This window comes from Sander vitreus, chromosome 22 (assembly GCF_031162955.1).
Source record: "Sander vitreus isolate 19-12246 chromosome 22, sanVit1, whole genome shotgun sequence".
Classification (NCBI taxonomy): domain Eukaryota; kingdom Metazoa; phylum Chordata; class Actinopteri; order Perciformes; family Percidae; genus Sander; species Sander vitreus.
In genome coordinates this window covers 6,677,501-6,697,239 of record NC_135876.1, presented here as the reverse complement: position 1 = coordinate 6,697,239, position 19,739 = coordinate 6,677,501, and the positions used below count along the sequence as shown (strand labels likewise).

General features: G+C 40.0%; 1 protein-coding gene across 13 annotated transcripts in view; it reads left to right on the top strand.

The window, feature by feature from the left end:
* LOC144537414 (partitioning defective 3 homolog) overlaps window positions 1-19,739 on the top strand; it is a 382,981-nt gene that overhangs the window by 151,265 nt on the left and 211,977 nt on the right. For 11 of the 13 annotated variants that reach the window (XM_078281139.1, XM_078281130.1, XM_078281128.1 and 8 more), the window contains exons 4-5: window positions 4,196-4,380; window positions 8,164-8,301. In XM_078281139.1, coding sequence (XP_078137265.1) covers window positions 4,196-4,380; window positions 8,164-8,301 — 323 coding nt within the window. The remainder of the gene's footprint in view (window positions 1-4,195; window positions 4,381-8,163; window positions 8,302-19,739) is intronic. The other 2 variants (XM_078281137.1, XM_078281140.1) reach the window with 1 other exon arrangement.

The window sequence follows — 19,739 nt, the reverse complement described above, 5'->3', positions numbered from 1 at the left end:
CAGGGCTTTTTGCCAGTCAGGCACATACTGTTGTAATTAAAGCAAGGCCCACCACCCCTACTAAAAATGTATTCCTTCCCATTTCAAACAATATAATACTCAGTAGCTGAGCTCACACTGTAGGTCCAGAATTGAGTTGAGTAACCTTACGGCATTTAGATTTTCAAATTCTTCAATCTAATACTAAACTAAATGACTTTAATATTGACTCAAGTGCTGTGTATGTATAGCAATGCTTTTATCAACAGTGGTTCATTCAAGCTAATATATTTCTCCTCCAAGCAAGGTAGGTGTGAAAGATAAATAAAGGACAAAGCAATACGAGGTGATAGCCCCTGGAGAGTCTGCCCTCTCCCTGTGGTGAATAGTGGTGTGTGTACATCTCTATGACCCTGCGCCCTGTCCATAATCCCTCGCTACAGGGGCTGGATTAGGGCCTCATTTTATTAGTCCCCCCCCCCCCCCTCCCCCCAAATGGTCTCGCTCCCTCTTCAACGTAGATCGATGGCTGGCTCAGTCTGAATTGGCGGCGCTGGTTATTAAACGTGGGACCAACCAAACCCTTCGGACTGCAAGGATAATCCCATCACAAATTAAATAGAGGAAAATTGGTCAGGGAGAACGGAGAGGGGAGACAATCTTCATATTGTGACCTTCTAAACAGTGTACACACAAACAAACACACACTCCATAACATCTCTGTTATTTATCATATGTTAATCTGTAGGGATTTGTACCCGTGATGGATCAGCATTTTATTAAATAGAAGACCTCATTAAATTGGAATATGCTATTCTTGTTAATGTTCAAATGCCAGTGGCATTGTAAAATAACCACACATTATTAGTCAATGTGTAATCATAGAGCCACAGTTCAAAGATGGTCACACAAAGTAAATCCTTTATATATTTCACTCACGCTTATCTAAATCTGTTGTGTCGGTTGTGTAATCTGCAAGGGAAAGCATGAACAATGAGATGATCTGATAAAATTGGAAAAGAGATTTGCCTCATCTAGTTTCTAATGAATTAAACATGAAATGAAATGTTCTAGACCATAGGTCTTCAACGTTTTTTAAGCCAAGGACCCCTGAACTGGACCCCCTACTACATACTGTATATTGTATAAAATTAAGTTGCATATTAAACTGGACCTACAATAACATGTAGGGCGGCCTACAGCCTTTATACATACATTTTTAGTGCATAGAATACTAACTTATTCAAATAAGAATTGTTGGCATGATTTTATAAATAAGGTTTTAATATTAACCATTAGTGTGGCACTGTGAATCCTTAGGATTAACTGGATCTGTGGATTGCTACATTAGTGACTACCTCACCTGTGGGCCAGTAGGCCTATCGTCACATTTTTCACAAATATTAAACGTACATGTGGCACAGTGAATCTTTAGGATTAAGTGGATCTGTGGATGGCTTCCTTAGTGACTACCTTCTAGTATAGTAAGCCTATCATCACTGTTTTTCACAAATAGGCTGATTTACTGTATATTTGCTAATAATATGTTAGATTCATGTTAAGACATTTTCAATTTTGAAAAAAACTTTCAAAAAATGTATAATTTGGTGGCCCCCCTGCAGTAAATCTGAGGACCCCCTTTTGAATATCTCTGTTCTAGACCATAACATCTATTAACACTTGATGTAAAGCTGCATCTCTTATAGAAATTCTCAAGTTTAGCTGCATTTAATTCCGTTATTTTGTGTAAATGTTTGGAAAAAGCATGGGTTTAAATGATGAAAATAAATATTAGTCCCTAACAGTGGACATTTCAGTCTGTTACCATCTGAAAACAATCACGTTGCATAAAGCAAGAAGGATGTTGTCATGGTTTCAAAAGACCCAGATAACTGTCCAGAACGAGCTGAGCCTTGAGGTATTCTGGGAAATTTACCAAGGCTTTTAATTAAAAGTGCCTTGTCTAACTTTTTGCCTACACACACAGATACACAAAAATCAAACCTTTATTAAAACATTCTTAGATAACAAAAAAAAACCTCATTCTGAGGTAGAAAACGCAGTATTGAGATTTGATGTGAATTTTCAGATTTATACAATCTCCAAGCATCTGTTTTTTTAATCCTTTAATTTGTGTCATTTAATTCCTGTTTATCCTCTCAGTTTTTCCCAGTCTCTGTGGATCTCACTCTCACTCCCTGTCTTTCTGTATTTGTGTGTGTGTCATTTCTAAGCCTGTCATGTAGGATAATACTGGACTTTAATTACCCCCGCTGTCTGAGGTGAACGTCATTAGAGCCCTGAACTGGACGTGAACCAGCCGTTACCGAGACGGGGCAAAGTCTATTAAATGCCATTATTGAATCTTCCATCTAATTTAAGAGTAAACGCACTACGACTGGCCGTCTGGCTGCTAGCTGAGGTTTCTTTACTCAATTCCCAACCTCCTTCTAGGAAGCCTACAGACAATGGCCAAAATAAATGAAACACATTTGTAGTAGAGGGATACAGACTATATTAAAAGCTGCTGGTGAGTTTTGTTGGCATGGTCTATGTCAGCAGAGTGGTTTGGTTAGGAGGAAGCTCAAACTTCGAACAGAGTTTTGGGAAAGCTACTTTGAAAGTGTGGTTTTTACAAGCTATCTGCCACTGTATGAGGACTTGACCTGCAGCAATGATTCCCTCATGACAAATTGTGTTTTATTAACTCAAGTTATTTAGAAGAAGTAGTTTCGCACACTCAACTTTTTGGTTGCAGAGAAAGTTCCTAGAAGTTTCCAGATGTCATCACATAGTCATTTACATATGAAATCCCTTGCTCTAACATTATATCTATATGAGTTTTATCATGTGAGCATATTAGAGCAAGTACAGGTGAAGGACATGGGACAACCGGTGTCAGTCACTGAAGTCAAGAGAGCTGCTTCTTGAAAAGATTAGTGTTTGACAAAATATTGAAAGCTAGGGTATGATTTTTCTGTCTGGAATATAAAGGCACCAACAAATCTCAATTGATCTCACTTTTATTTTCGGGGAATCAGTGACTTATTCCCGGCTAACTTGCAGGCGGGTCGCAAATAACCCTTACAGTAGCATTCGGATCTCCCCGCTCTAACAGTGTTACATATGCACGAGTGGCAGCACAGTGTAAGTCGTGATTAAAATGCGTTGCTTCCACCACTAAGACATGTCTCTGATGTATCAGATGGAAGCTTAGCACCGGCATATGCTCGCTGCCATGATCCGCCGATGGATGACAGGTGGTTAGCCAACTATTTGCATAATTATGGGTGTAATGCGCAGGCTGCTAGAACGTCATAAACAAATCCATATGGCCTTTTGGGAAAATCCAGATGATTCACACCACAGTTCACGTATATACTTACAGTGTAACAGACATCAGCAGGATTTCTCACTGAATGTTTTAGCTAGAGTGTGAAGTGTTGAGCAACTTCATTCCCTCTACTTGTTTTGGCAGCTCTGATCAAATATGAGAACTGTATACCAAGTTTTCGTTGCAGATTGGTCGAAGTGGCAGCTGTAACATGGTCCAGTGTTTCCTGTGCAGTTTCTTGTAGATGTTTGATGGCTGGGGTCATCAAGACCCAGTTTCAATCGAGGGGAACTTTCCAGAACCATAAGCTTCAGTCGGTAGTGCAATATGTAAGAATGACCCTTATCTTGAGAGTCAGTCATCATGATATATGAGCAATTTTGCTGCAATTACGATTGTAATTATTATTTGAAGGGTGGTTAGACTGAGAAAAAGTTGGATCATTTTTCACATACATACATTTTCTCTCATATTTACATTTTTTTTTATTGCTGTCTGGGTAATTTTCCAGCTAAAAGTATGTATATATATATATATATATATATATATATATATATATATATATATATATAAGTCACTATTGCAGGACTCTACCAAGCCAAACCAAACGGTTGAGTTGTACAATGTTTCGTTTTGGGCTCAATAGACCTTCTATGGAAACAAGTATGTATAATCACCACTTCCCATGTCTCAGCGGACATAAAGTGTAGTCGAGGAGGTACTGTAGGGGTCTTATGGTTACCAGACAGAACAGTGGCCCCAGAAATGTGCCACAGTTTAAACACTGAGGTGGAAAGTGATCTGCTCAATATATGAATAAATGAGCAAGTGGTTCAATGTTGTTTTAACTCTCCTTCCCTCTCTGTGTCCCCTATCTTTCAGACATGCCTCTCCATGTCCGTCGCACCAGTGATCCCTCCCTGGCCGGCCTTCCTACGGGGGAAATCCTGGTTGGTCCAGAGGAACCGTCCAGAAAGAACCCAACCCGCTGGTCCACAACTGTTGGCTTCCAAAAGCACAAGCACAAACCAAACACAAGCGCTGGCACCGGCAGCCTGGAACGAAAGGTAACTATAAATCTGGTCAGCGTTGCGTCGGTATCCTAAAATGTGTGGTAACCTTGACTTTCAACTGCTATCAAGAGAAATACCTATAAAAATACTTAATATGATATACCATGTATGCCATAAAGGTTTATGTGAATCTAAAAAGGCGTTAAAACTCAACAGAACTTAAAAAAGATAAGCGTTACATTAATTCTACACCCCTGTCAAGTAGTATATACCGATTCCAACAGCTTGCCAGAAGTTATTTTCCACAGTGCTGCAGATGTACTGGAGCTGTATCAATTATAATGTCAGAGATATCCAACCTTCAGCAGTCTCTCTGTTTTTAACTTCCTCCTTTCTTCCCTCATTTTCATTCCGTCTCTCCTCTGCACGCCAAATCAAAGAAATAAACGTTAGATATGAAGCCTGCGCTGCCCTGCTTGCAGATGTCAGGGCTGGCAGAGATAGTCTTTAACTCAAACTAGTTCCTTGTGATAACACCCTTCTTGTCTTTTAGAAAGACGAGCAGGGATTGTTAAACACTTTCCCTTTGTTCTAAATTTACCTTTCTGAGGCTTTTAAGCCTCTGATAATGAACAGTAAAAAAAGCGTAGCTCAGGTACATCCTCCCTGCGGCTTCAGAAAGATAGGGGAAGCCAATTAACTTCTCAAAATGGCTGCCCCCACGTGGTGCTGACAGATCTTTAAGCCTTGCTGAGAAATAGATATGTTCCCAATAAAACAGGGAGGTTAAAAAATGGGAGATGATTGAGTGCTTGGAACGTGACACAGCAAACCTCCATGCGATTAGTGGGTCTGATAATCCCATTTAAAGACACTTTAGTTGTCAGAGCCTCAACAATGTAACCGCAAACTCCCCAGCAGAGGGCAGAGAAAAAAGGTTAAGGTGGAATGGTTATTAGGCCTTTCATTTTGTCAGTATGCCGTCTTTTCTGGCCCATCTTACACTGAGCAAATACGTTCAAGTGTTTTTCTGTTTGAGCTTGTTTGCTGAAAAGAATGAAGAATGTACAATCAGCAGAACAGGTGGGTCAATAGATGCTCTTTCTGACTCTTAACTGCAATTTGGCCCTTCTGTTGCTCTGCCCTGTGACTTCCACTCTGCATGGTATTCATGTTTGGTTGCTTTGCATTGTGGCATAAGCAGGGTTTTGGGTTACAGAATTCACACAACAGGATTATAAACAAGATTATAAACAAATTATTGCACATGAGCACATCATATAACAACAATAACTGTGACATTACACCATAGATTGCATGTAAAAAGTCATTGCTGTTTTGAATTGAATACTCTAAAAGGCCGCTTCAATATACTTTGCATCATTTTTAACGTCCTTAATGTTTGGTTGATATCTGACTAAATATTTAATCTAAATGCTATTCAGATTATGGCTAAAGTAAATGGTGTACACTTTATAGATTTTGGAAATAAAGCAATGTTCAAGTATCCCATTTAGTTCTTGATTTCTATCTGAAACAGGTGGTCAGCTATCTGAATTACCTATTTCAGAGGTTCTTAATCTTTTTTCAGCCAAGGACCCCTTATAAGATAGAGAATATAGCGGGGACCCCCTCATACTGTATATCGCCGCTGTCAGGTGAAAACCTTGTATGTCCAAAGCCGTTGTTTTTCAGGAAATGAGAAAAGGCTAATTTCAAACTATTTAATTGAGCTATTTACCTCAGACAAAGTCAGACAAAATTGCTTTCTCACTGTTTGAATATTTCAATAACCCACAGACAGACATAAGGGGAAATGAAAACAAACAAAATGACGAAATATGGAGATGTAAGGTTTCTGCCCGACAGCGACCACATAGCCTATTTTTAACACTTCTGTAGTCTTAGTTATGTGAAAAAAAAACAACACAAGAGAAATGTATTACAAAGATATTAGACAAAGATGTGTTAAACATATTTGCAGATTCATTATAGTTTTGTTAGATTATAACATAAAAAAAATTACTCGTTGAAATATAAAATCATGATAATTTAAATGAATGAATCTGTAAAACGTTTCACTGACCCCCCTGCCAGAGTGCAACAGACTCCACTCTGAATCACTGACCTAATATTTCTGTCACTGGTGACTGCTTTCAAAAGTAATGTTCGAGCACTGGGAGGCTGTTATTTTTATTCAGCTTGTCTAGTTTTTGACTGCAGCCATTAGATTTTATTCAATAAAAAGAGAGACTTAGTCCTCATAATCCTCAGTATCTCTTTTTCATACCTCCAACTGTCATATATTCACCATCAGTCCAAGATGAAGTCTATTTTTATTCAATCAACAACAGATGTTGAATGTATTAGTCAGCATTGATTTTGATATATTTATGTCTTGGCGCAAACATTTTTCTCAAAGGGAACCATACATCAGTGATTAACATTGCCAGAAGAGCGTATGGATGCAAGCCATGCACTATACTGTCTCCCCATTGTCTGGGGTAATTTCCTTTACACACTACAGCCAACCATGTTATGTTCAATTCCCTGTGAGTCCAGTTATGGCTGAGTAAGGCTCGTTTCTGCTATATCTCCCTAATATAAGCCAACGGGAGTCCTCAGTCATCAGCTAGCACTGTAAACTCATCACTTCTCTCAATGACTTTACAATCCCTCACACTCTGGGTTCTCCACGCTTAGCACAGTCAAATAAATGGATTAGGCAGTGGATATGAGATTGTTGATTTATTACTACCTCTCTGGTATCTGGCTTTCTCTGCATTTTACGATCTGATGTGTCGTAAAAGTTTGTGAAGTTGGGTCCTTTGTCGCGCCGTCTTGCATTTCGGGGACCGAGGTCACGATGGCTATCAGGGGCAGTCTCAGTAGACCCCACATGTCCGGCTGAGTTTTACAGTCCTGTCTGCAGTGCTTCCTCAGGCCTCGTCACGCCACATTCAACTGCACTAAAACACACATTGCTACTTATAGCATGCAGAGAACAAGGATCTCTCCCCAGTTATTTCATACTCTCTTTTGTTTTGTATTGTTTGCTGTTATTTTATCACTCTCTGAACATAACTTCTTTTCTTTGTCTGCGTTCACCTTTTCGGGCTGCCTGTCATCCTCCCTCTCATTCTGTAAAATTACACTTCGGGGGTTTTCTTTTTGAACTTTTGTCTGTGTTTTCTTTTGTTGTGTGATGTCTCATTAAAGAAACCCAAACTTCTGGTTTTTGGGTTTTGTCTGCCTCGCTCTTTAGCTGCCGTTTCGTAACTCATCAGACCTTTACTCATTCTCATTCTGTTTGTGTCTCGGTGAATCATTGTGTCCGCTGTGTCTTTTAATATAATTTGCTTTCATTTTTATTCAAATAGCTTCAGCCACCATGACCTTCAATCGCCGCAATTTCAATGCCAAGGCTAGCATGTCTGGAATGTAATTTAGTGTGCTTTTTTGTGCTTGTAGCAAGTCTGCTGGTGTTTGACATTACCTTGGCAGTAGCAATTTTTGAAAGGTGTTTTTTTCGTGTAATGGAAGAGCTCAGCTGTGGCTGTCTTATTGTAATAGACCTTTTAGTAGTGGCTCAGGTTTTGCTGTGGGAAAGGGTTAGGGGTGAGGGTTGGATGGAGTGAGACTTGAATGAACCACACAGTATTGGTGTGTGGCACAAGTCCAAGATATACTAACTCTCATCCATCACAAAATGTCTGTCATCCAGCTGCTATAGATATCACCAACCCACAAAACTGTCTGTGTAAAGGCCAAAAACATGGAGAATGGTCATGATAGTCAGTGCTGTTCAGCTCTCCACCTCTTCCTGTTCTTCTGCAGGGTAGGGGAGGCCAGGCCTATCGGAGTCTTCCACGTGATGCGAGTGGCCGGACCACTCAGTTCCAGAGGGAAATGACTCGATCTTCCCTGAGCGCCAACCATCCAATGGTGGACCGATGGCTTGACAGACAGGAACAGGTATGGAGGTGGACTTTACACAAAAAATAGGGTCATTTATTAAGGTTTAAAGACAGGAAAAGACAACTTGTTTGAATACATTAGCAATCATAAGTATATCGGCCAAGAAAACGCCAGAATTTCAAGCAGAGTAACACCTCTTCCTGCAGCTTTTCTTCTCCCTAGACTCTCTCCCTTAAATGACCTGTGCTCGGCCATAGTCTCCCGTCGCGGGCTAGATTTTCTAAAGCCTGCAAACAGAGCCACGAGGAAGTGCAGTAGTCTAGTTTTCTCTTTGACCACTTGAATTACAAGGTAGCTGCCTACCACTGCGTTAAATACAGTTTATGTTGGGACACCACCTCAGTTTTTAGTGTAACAGCAATCCCTGGCCTCATGTTACTTTACTTGAAAAGGATCATGATAAGTCCTACACTGTGAGGCATACAGATTTTAAATTTGGGAGAAACACTGGTATTGGTTTGGTAATCGGTATCGAAGAACAGCTTGAGTTTGGGTGTTGGAATCGGAGGAAAAAAATTTGATCATATGTACTGTATGCTGACTATTTCAGGTATTATTAGCTGCATACAAGAATAGGTTTCAAGTCCACTTGGCAGCCGTGCTGCCATAATAATATATCCCACTGAGTGACAGTTACATGTAACATATGTCATTTGGTAAAAACATGAATCCAGCACCTTAAAGCTGTGATGCGTATTTTCTGTCGCCCCCATGAATAATTCTAATTAATGACAACAACACTGTTGCAGCATCTGACTGGGTGATCGTGCACAACCCCCACCCCTCCTCCCTACAGTTGCTAGTAGTGTTTATCCTGTCAAATCAAGGAGGACACAGATGATTAAAAAAACATGATGGACTCTTCAGAATAGGTTATTATCTTGTCTTCGTCTCCAAAGCTGGACGCTGCCGTTGTCCTTTTTTTCAGCGGTGACGGGAAACACATCACTCGAGTATCTGCGTGCAAAAGTCACTGTACGACACCATTTTGTAAACAATGCCATACTGAGATATACAGAGAGAGTTTTGTGGAGCTGATAGGCTTAATTAGCTTTGTCGGGAATGGCTTGAACGTAATGGGTCGTTCATTAAAATAAAATAGTTGTGCACTATAGCTTTAAAGTAGCATGCTGCATTGTGTCATAATGCATCATACCCTGCCATAGTGTTACAGCAATTGTAAGCACAACAGTGACAGATAACAGAGTAGTGCTTACTGAACTGGTTGCTCACTGGTTGCAACAGAAACGGTGACTGACATCAGACTTCATACTTCTGTTCTATGTGGCAATGCTTTTCATAAAGTAACAGCGAACATTGTTAGTCATCGCAGGCTTGTCTCCTCACTTCACACCTCCTTGCTCTGTTGGCACTTTGTGATTGTCTCACTCTGCGTCTGGTCCCTCTACTCCTCAGCCTGTCAGAAGAGAGAAAATATGTTCCCTTTAAAAGTTATTAAAAGTGACATAGGTTCTCTGCTGGGAGAGCAGAAATGACCTTGGAAGGTGTCGGACTCGCTGAGCTCGACTTGAAGAGGATTTCACCCAGTTTTTCTGTCCCTCTCTGCCCGTCACTACCTCAGCTACCTAATCTGATTTATGTAGGAGGTGTTTAATCTATCCCTCCTTCATGTTATAGAATGAGAAAGGAGCAAAGAAAGGGTGTGGAATATTGTGATATGGAAAGAAGAGTAAAGCAAATGCACAAGTAATTTGAAGGAACAATAGAACGGTCAAAATGAAAAGAAGTCGATCGATATTCAAGCTGCCAAATGTGTTGCCGTTGGCTTATTTCACAAACAACTTTCCTGTGTTATATTCCACTCAGCATGCCAGGGTTCTCACCTGAATGTATGGGCTCCCGTGCTGTGGTTTCCCCGTGCTGTCTGCCTTTCTCTTTTCAGTCTCATTGAAAACTAACCCGGCCAAGGTTGTGTATCATTGTTACGGAGGCCACCGTTCTTTGAGGAAGTATTTTCATTCTTAACCGTTTTATTACAGTATTTGTCTCTGGCTAGACAGTCTGTCAGGAAAATGAGCTTTTTTTAGTGCACTGTGGGTTTTGTGCATCTGAAGCTACTGCAGTATTGCTCGACTAGGATGTCTTGCCATGCCACAAACCACACACACAAACTTTTTACAGAGGAAAACAGCAAATGCTCACATTTGAGAAACTGACAGCACATATTTGTTTTTGATAAAAGTTTTGTATATGTATATAATAATTAAAATCAGATCCACCCTACATTATTGAATTTATCATTGATACACGTATACATATATGTTAATGTATACGTTGCTTTATAGTGGTTAAACACTTTTTAAGGCCTCAAGTCAACCGATTTGTATCTGATAATTAAACATAACTCTGTTAATCTTGTGGGTTTATGTTTTATTCATATGCATCCTTCAGTTGAAGTTTAAAAATGAAAACATTAAAACGCGTAGCCTCATGCTGGTGGATGATGCCGTTTCTACCTTAACATTAAAAAACAATTATCCTAAAGTTTAACACTGAAGTTGCAGTGTTAAACTGGACACTCTATCCACTCATTTTAGCACATTTTTATTTGACTGTAACTGTATCAGTTATACATTTCCCAAATCCAAGATTACTGTAAAGTTTCCAGTTCAAATACTTACTCATTAACAAATATCTCATAAAATATATGATTATTATTTCAGAGCAGGAATCCTACCAACATCAGTATGTAAACATTTAATGAATAACAGCAAGAGTGACAGAGTTTAAGCATCCACCCGGTAGCTAATTCTCCGTGCTACCTAAGTCTTTGTAATCTGACAGCTGTATGACTAAGATGAGTCACAAAACATAAATCCGCTCATTAGAAGTGATACTGTGATGGTTTCAAAGAGGCCTCTTGTTGCCCAAGTTGTTTCTTTCCTTGACTCACTGTATCTCAGGCTCTATCGCTGCCTTTCCCTCCCACTCATGTTTGATATTTTGTCTTCTTTGTCTTCTTGATGGGCGGGCAGCACAGCAGCATCGAACTGGAAGATAAAAATACGCCGCGTGGGTTAATTAAAAAGAATTGTGATCAGTGCTAAAGCGCTGGCAGAGATAATGAGTGCACACACACACACGCACGCACACACACACACACACACACACACAATCACACATAGGAAAATCACACCAATTAGCAGTTGTTTGTTTATCATGGATTCTTTATCTCTTGTACTTTATTGTTCTGCTTTATGAGTTAAGATAAAAGCAAAAACAAAGAAAACTTGGAAAAGGGCATCACACTTATTACTTACTTATCACACTCTACTTTATATATATATATATATATATATATATATATATATATATATATATATATATATATATATATATGTATGTGTGGGTGTCTGCGTCCTACACATTAGCATCTTTTGTTATCTTCATGCACCCCCTCCCTGAATCATACTGTACCTTAATTTTTTAAGCACTTCTTCTAACATCAAATCTTTTCCTTTAATGGCCGATGTAGTTTAGGCAGCTCTGTTGTGCCCGGCACCATTTGGTACACTCTTAAAGTGCTTCTCTTCACCATTTATTTTTAAGCAGGCCTTCCCACCCCCTGCTATAAATTAGGTATAAGTCAGGTGGACTAAAACGACACACTGACTACTATGCTTAAAACACCAAAGAGGTTCTGTGGAAGTTGGACCAGTAACTGTACAAACTGTGACTCAGTCGTCATCACGAGAACCCAGACGCAATAAACTCCGTGAGGGATTTGAAGCTGGGTTGCAGAGGAGATGCAGGAGTGGTTCTGTCAGGGTTTTATTTTACATTACACAACTTGACTATAGTAAGGGGCAGTATTGTGGGGGATTAAGTTGATTCTCCCTTAAACCTAGAATATATGATAAATCTTGATAAAAAGACAATTTCATGAATTTGATGAGTTTTTTAATGCAGTGAGTTGTGTTAGTTTTTGTGCTTTTGACTGCTTTTCTTTTGTGCGAATGTTCAGCATACACACTGATCACAAGGCCGTCTCACCCCTCTAGTTGTATCTGGAAAGTATGCCTGCCTTGTCTTATGTTTATCTAACCAGTCAATAAATTCACTTTAGTGTCAAACAATTCCATCTGAGACTTCGGGAGCTCCAGGCCTTCAATCCCTCGCCACCCTTACACACACACACACACACACACACACACACACACACACACACACACACACACACACACACACACACACACTGCCAAATGTGGCATGGAGAAAAGCATGCTCTATCAATATACGCCAAGACCTTATGAGTTATTCTTTATATAAACAGCTGACATTAACGTTGGCCTATTATCCCACTGATGAATGCTAATGGACCTTCCCGCTCAGCATCACACACACACACACACACACACACACACACACACACACACACACACACACACACACACACACACACACACACACACACAAACTTGCATGCTTACAAATGCGCACACACATTCGGATCTGGCTGAGTGCCTTTCCACTGTATTATTCTGCAGCCTTGATGAGGGACCAGAGGCTATTATCATAAGCTGTACCAGAGGCGGGAATGACACCAGCTGTCAATCATAGAGGGATAGAACCCAATCAAAATGGCTCACATGGGGTGAGACTGAGATATTTGAAGTGGACGCAAAAAGTTCAGAGTTTATAGAGCTTTAGAGATACAGAAAAAAAACGGTGTATCTAAGCGTTACATAACAGAGTCAAAAACATGTCTGAGTGGAAACAGCTCTGATCAGACATCTTTGATCAAGCCTCCAACTGTCTGAGTGCCTCCCTCTCTTTGTTGTCTAAATGAGACACCTTGTCTGGCGAGTTTTAAAGGAAACCAAAGTGGCAAGGTGCCCAACTAAATAGTCAAGCCAGCACGTTGAAAGGAGTTGAGTTTGTTCAACTTCAAGCCGGAAGAAGAGAGCCAGGAGCAATGTGTACACACTCCTTGTCTTTTATAGTTTTGCGTCAAAGATTTCTTATCAAACAAACACAGATTGGCATTTGTGAACTCTCATTTTTTTCTGCCTCTCTCACTACAGTTAGAAGCCAACAGTTGTTATACTGGTGTTCTCTCCATGAAGCTTTACTTTTGCACAATCACAGTAATGGCTATAAAATATAAATGTGAATGAATATATGAGTATGAATATTTGTTTTCCCTAAAGTGTAACATTTGCAAATCCTGTGAAGAAATGTGACTTTCTTTAAAGAATATTTCCAGTATTTGTCAACCTGAGTGCTACAGTATTTAACATGTATTTGTACTATGTTTTGCCCTCCGAGTGGATTCTCTACAACAGTTAGAGGGCTTTCCAGGGGCCTCCTAACTGGGTAGATTTTCAGTTTGACTCAGAAATAACTATTTGAGCTGGTTTCTGGAAAACTGTCGGCTTTTATTCCAATATCATTGTCATAAATCTCTACAACGGCAGTTGTGAGTGAAAAGCCATCATGGCCAATAGTCATAATGGACAGACATATTATAACACCCAGGTTGACAAAACAAATACCTTGTAAATGCAAGTCAGTTTGTTTTCTTGAGACTAACCAAGTTTAATTTGCACTTGTTATATATATATATATATATATAAATAAAAAAAATGAATACAGTGGCAAACATCTCAGAATCAGAATACATTCTAAAGTAGGGGATCTTAAAAAAAAAAGCGATGACTTTGGAAAACCCTTGGGTGGGTTAATTCTGAATAAAGTTAGCATTCAATTCTATGCGCTGTTGTTGGTGAGTGAACTTCGTCTACTCTCCTGACTAGCTTGCTGGTGAAGCCCACACAGTCTGCAGACCCTGAGGCAAGCTGCAGGCAATGTTGAGTAGTTGAGCATGGAGAGAAAACACAGCAATAACCCCCAAAGCCTGCCTGCCTGCCTGACACAGCCTCTCTTCCTTTCTTTCTGTCTCTCTCTTTCTGTTTGTACCCGTCTCTCTGAATGACTTGGGGACGTACACAGTGGATGGGTAAGGTTGCAGAGGAGAGCTCACCTGTTTCTCTTCTCTTCAGGGCTTTCTGGGGGATGCAGTGTTTGCATTGTGAGTGCATTAGGTTTAAATCAATCTGGGCTGGTGTTTGATAAAGAGCAGATCGGGGGTTTTGTCGTGTGCAGAAGAGTGCACAGAAAAAGCAGCAACCCAAATTCCAGAGCAGTGCAGTCAGTCCCACTGTCGGGTCCTGTGTCTTGCACTTATCCAGGACTTGCCTTTTAATTGGACCTGAAACACACACAGGAAGGTTAGCCGGCTCCAAAGATGTTGCATGAGTAGATGAGAGCCCTTGTGCATGTTTAGTCTATGGAAGAACTCTTTAATGCATACGTGCAAGATGTACTCACCGTATGTCTTTTCTAATTGCTGCCCAGTGGGCCTGACCAGTCAGGCAACGGTGCTGCTGTGTATTCAACATTGATTCCAAGCACACAGCAGTACCCACAAAAAATATATTTTTTTTTCTCTCTTATTCCTTTTTTCCCTATTATGTATAATCCCTGTTTGTACACTGCAAAAAGTGTCACTTTTATAATTTTTATAATTCCAGCTAATAAAACCACTTATCTGCTTTAATGTGACTTTTTTTCCAGTGACTTTTTAACAGAAGTTAAAATGTTCAGATGGTGGAATTAGCTCACCTCTATTAAAGAACTGCCTTACGAATAGACATACTTTTAGAATATGATAATAGATTACACATGCTGTACCTTTTTTAACACTCCTGTGTGAGAGCTGTGGAAATGGCAGCTCACCAGAGATGCTCCAGTCCACCCTGGGACCTGAGTGAGAACAATGTAACCCTGAACACAGGGGCCTCTCTTCTCTTAATTAGCCATTTCCGCTGAACCCCGGCCGGAACGTCATGACCCCTGACAGAACAGAGCAGGGTTTTTTTTCTACAATATCTCGCAAGGTCTGCACTGCTTTTTAAGCCTCATTTAGTACTGGTCACCTCCTCTTTTCACCTCTAAGTGGGCAGTTAGCTTTAGCATTGTACTGACTTGTAGTGCTTATTGATTGATTTGACTACCTGTTGTTGAGTGAACTTAAGGTGAGAATGCGGGATTTATTATTACATACTTAAAATAATGTATCGCAGTATCAATATTATCACTATTCCCAATGTTTTGGGGATGTACAAATGAAAAAAAGTAGAAGTAAAATCTGATTTAAAATCTAAATTAGATATATTTGCTTATGTACTTTTACCTCAATACGTTTCAGCTACCACCTGTGTGTAGAGTGCTGCAAACAGCCTGAAGCAAAACATATTACATACTTAGTCTAATTCTGTCATTCGATAAGTGTGTCAGAATTACACAAAACACACACACACACACACACACACACACACACACACACACACACACACACACTAGTGTCATTTTCTTGATTCATTCCACGGCAGAGAAAATACATTGTAAATTAGCAATTATAAAAAATAATGCTAATTACCATCTCATTATTAACTTAACATCTTTTTTTTTTTATATACGGCTGTGATAATCACCATTAACCTTAACCTGTGTGTGTGAGAGGGGGAGAGAGAGTGAGTGATTTATATTGAGTACACGACAGTTAATCATCCACCAGCTTTTCTGCCCAGAAGCTTTTCTCACTCGACTCTCTGTGTCTATTAGCATTCAGGAAGGCTCCCGTCTCACTTCCACACACACACACACACACACACACACACACACACACACACACACACACACACACACACACACACACACACACACACACACACACACACACATACAACATAGACACACAGGGACAGACAGAGAATAAGAATGATGGAAATAAGTGCTTAACAATTCAGAACAACTTTCACAACTTAATCCCAAGCACATAACACAGCAGACAAATGTAGTTCCCAAGGACAGCATGTGAAAAGTGGCAGCAAGGGACTGGAAGCGAGACAAAGCTGAAAATGTTGCTCTACTCAGAATTGGGAATCATCCTCTTTGGAAAGCAGAAGAACAACAAAAGCTGTCAATCTCTGTTGTTCAATGACAAAGTGTCATGCAATGTTGGCTTTTTCTTTCCCCTCTAAGCAAGATATCTGTTATTTGTTCTTGCTCTTCTTCACTTTCTTGCCTTTCTTACTTCATTGAAAATCGTGCAAATCATGTCTCTTCTCTTATCTCGTCTGAACAGGAGAGGAGGCGGCAAACATTTTTTGAAAGTTGCCAACACTCTTCTCTATCAGCTGTGTGTACTGTAGCCTGCAAATGTTTAACCTGTCTTCCTCTGTGTGTGGATGTATGTGTGTGAGACGAGACAGTTCAGATTAGGGTTTGACTGATTCAGGCTTCCGAAGGTTGATAGCGATGTTTTTGACACTCCCGAGAGCTTTTTGCCGTCTTTCAAATTGGACTATTTATATGCAAAAACTTCCCCCTGAAATATATATATATATATATATATATATATATATATATATATATATATACTTTTTGTACTTTTTCCTTTAAAATTTTCGTTTTGTCAGGGTGTAAAAGCCTCTGAAAAAGAAATGGGAAATCAAAGTAAACGACAAAAACAATACAAGTGTGGAATGTGATCACTATGTTGCATTGGAATTAATGAAGTTAAAACGTAGTCATCATGATCTTCAGTGGTTAATAAAACACTAGTATCATCTTGATTAATTTGCAAATTGACATATCTAGTTTCAAATGTAAAGGTACTTGTCAGTGTCCTTTCTCTCCGTGTTGAAGCTGTCTTTCTTTCCTCCTGTGTTCCTCCTCACTGAGCTATGGGTGCTCTTCATCTCTCCTCATCTATGTTCTTTTCTCCTAAGTTTGCACTCATCTTCCCCCTTTTTCCACTCCCTATCTTTGTGGTTAATTATTGCTCAGACCCAATCACTGCGAACAGCCCTTCAGCAAGGCTGTCTGTGCTTAGGTTGTAAACACATCACCTTTTTTTGACAAGTTTTGTTCAAATCCTTTCTCAATTCAAAACACTAAAGACAAAGTTTTCCAGGGACAGGGGAAAAATCGGCTTACCTCGTTGACTGTCACTCGTCTGTCCCTCTACCCTCGCCTGTCTTTCCGCTCTTTCCTGTCCACTCCTACACCACGTCTACAGTATCAGGGTGGCTATCCTTCCCCGCACTGCTGGTTCTGAACGTGTTAATTCTTGATTAGAGTTCACGCTTTTGCCTTCTCGGATTTGCTCCGTGGAGTGAGAAATCACTTTCTCAATGAGAATAATTGAATACGGGCAGGGGGGTGCCAGCTCATTACCCACAAATCACAGGGAGCAGGGGCACCTTAGCTGAAGACAATAATGACTTGAGGGAATAAAACGGGGCCGCCAGCGTGGAGCCAAACCAGCGTGGGCAGCAGAGAACAAAGCTGGGAGAGGAAGATGCACACTCCTAACACTGATTCTTAATGTGAAATCATTTTGTGCTTATCTTCCTACATTTTTTGTTGAATCCAATTACTTTTTCTTTCAGAGGAGGCAGTGACTAAGCTTTGAAGGGGAGTGGTGATCTTCTGTAGGAGGAGCATGTCCAATATTCAGGCAAGGTGTTGCTGTTGTGAAGTTAAATACACCCCTCTTGTTGGCAGCCAGAGCAAAAAGATGCCTTCCTTAAATGCTCATTCAAAAACAATCAACACCAAAACATGACTCCAACTCAAAGGACGTGAGAGAAACAAAGATATAGATGCTAAGGAAAGTACAGTATATTCTGCAATAGGTACGGCTAAAAAGCTTTTTTTTATGCCAGACACTAAGGCTCTAGATGGATTTATGTGATTGGCAGTGACAGAATCTCCACAGTGTGAAGTCATTTACTCCTATTTATTTGATTTCTTTATACTTTCTCACCCTCTCTTTCCCTCACTGCTTTTTTTTTGTATATGCCACACATTTCCACTCTGAAGCAGAGTGCCAAATGAGTCCACTCTGACACAATGAGGTCCATTGTCACAATAGGCTTTTCTCACTGTTTTATAGGTCCCATTAGGGGGCCAATGCTTTTAAGTTGCTGAAGGAATGTAATAAGGCCCAGGCCGACAGTAAACATCCACATCACAGTGCCACGGAGAAACATGAGATGGGGCTGCTTCCCCATCTCGTTTTCTTTCATTTGCATCGGCCGGAGAACAAAAGCGGTCACAGTTAGATGTGAACAGAGAGGAATGAGGTGGTTTCATTTCAGAGCCAAGGAGATGGAGGAATAGAAAGCCTCTAAAGAGAGAGGGTGAGGAGGAGAGAGATGGTAGCTGGCCAATCAGTCCATTTCTGTTCCTCCCATACAGATGTAGTCATGGTAGCCAGCCACTCTGTGCTGTACCACTAATAGGTATTATTTGGAGTTTCATTCAGATATTGCTCAGTTCTTGATATTGAGCCATTTCTATTTCTTTCCAGTTTATATCAACATGTGATAGAGAAAAGCCTACAGTAACTTATAAAGGATATATACAGAACGTGTGTGTCAGAACTAGGGTTGTAAGGGTCATGCTGCCACGGCATGATAAAGTTGTTATCTGGTAGAACGTTGTGTTTGTGTCCATCAAATCTCAAAATGTATGTAATATATTCCTTTATTTACCTTTATTATTACCATTCATAAAGCACAGATGCATGATTGGAGGTCCAATGCAATTGGTGTCCATAACCTTCAGTAGAGTATAAAGATGAACATACTAAGACTTTAGATATAGATAATCACAGCAAACATAGTGTTAGGCAGGTACATAAATAGTTCTGACAGTAAGCTCTGATATTACAGATTTCAGCATTGTAATCACTTGCTATGTGATCAAAAACTCAAACCTGAAGACAAAGATGATAATAATGTGGGCTTTGTATCTTTTATTAAGGAGGCTGATGTTTGTCAGCTAAATATAAAATCTTGGATGTTGGGAGCATCCCACCGACACATTAATTCACCACCTGGGAGACAAATTATATCACGCTTGAGTGCAGTAGCCTAAAATGAAAATGTACTGTAACTTTCATCAAGTTCTATGTTCCCAGTAATGGATTACCTATCTCAAGCTAGTTCTATTGCTCCTAATTCAATTAAACAAAAGGGTTGCCATCTCGTGTCTGGAATGTCTGTAAAGATTGAAAAATCTCAAAAACTATGCCATATTTTTGAAAATGTTTTTCCGTTAAACATGCAAAATCGCTGGTATAATCCTTTGAGCGTTTCAAAGCTGGATGCCCACATTTGGAATAGCCAAGATAGCGCTATTGGTGTCATTCTAGCAGGGCGCACCTCTGTAACGGCTGCACTTCTCTCTACAGAGCAGTTTTCCATTGGAATTCTATCCTCTTTGTTGTCTAGGTATACAGGTCATGGGAGCTGTTGTGTGGAATAGCACCCCTACTGAGCTCCATCAAAACATACTCTGATATTACCGCATGTAATCATCATTTCAACCAGAACCATGTT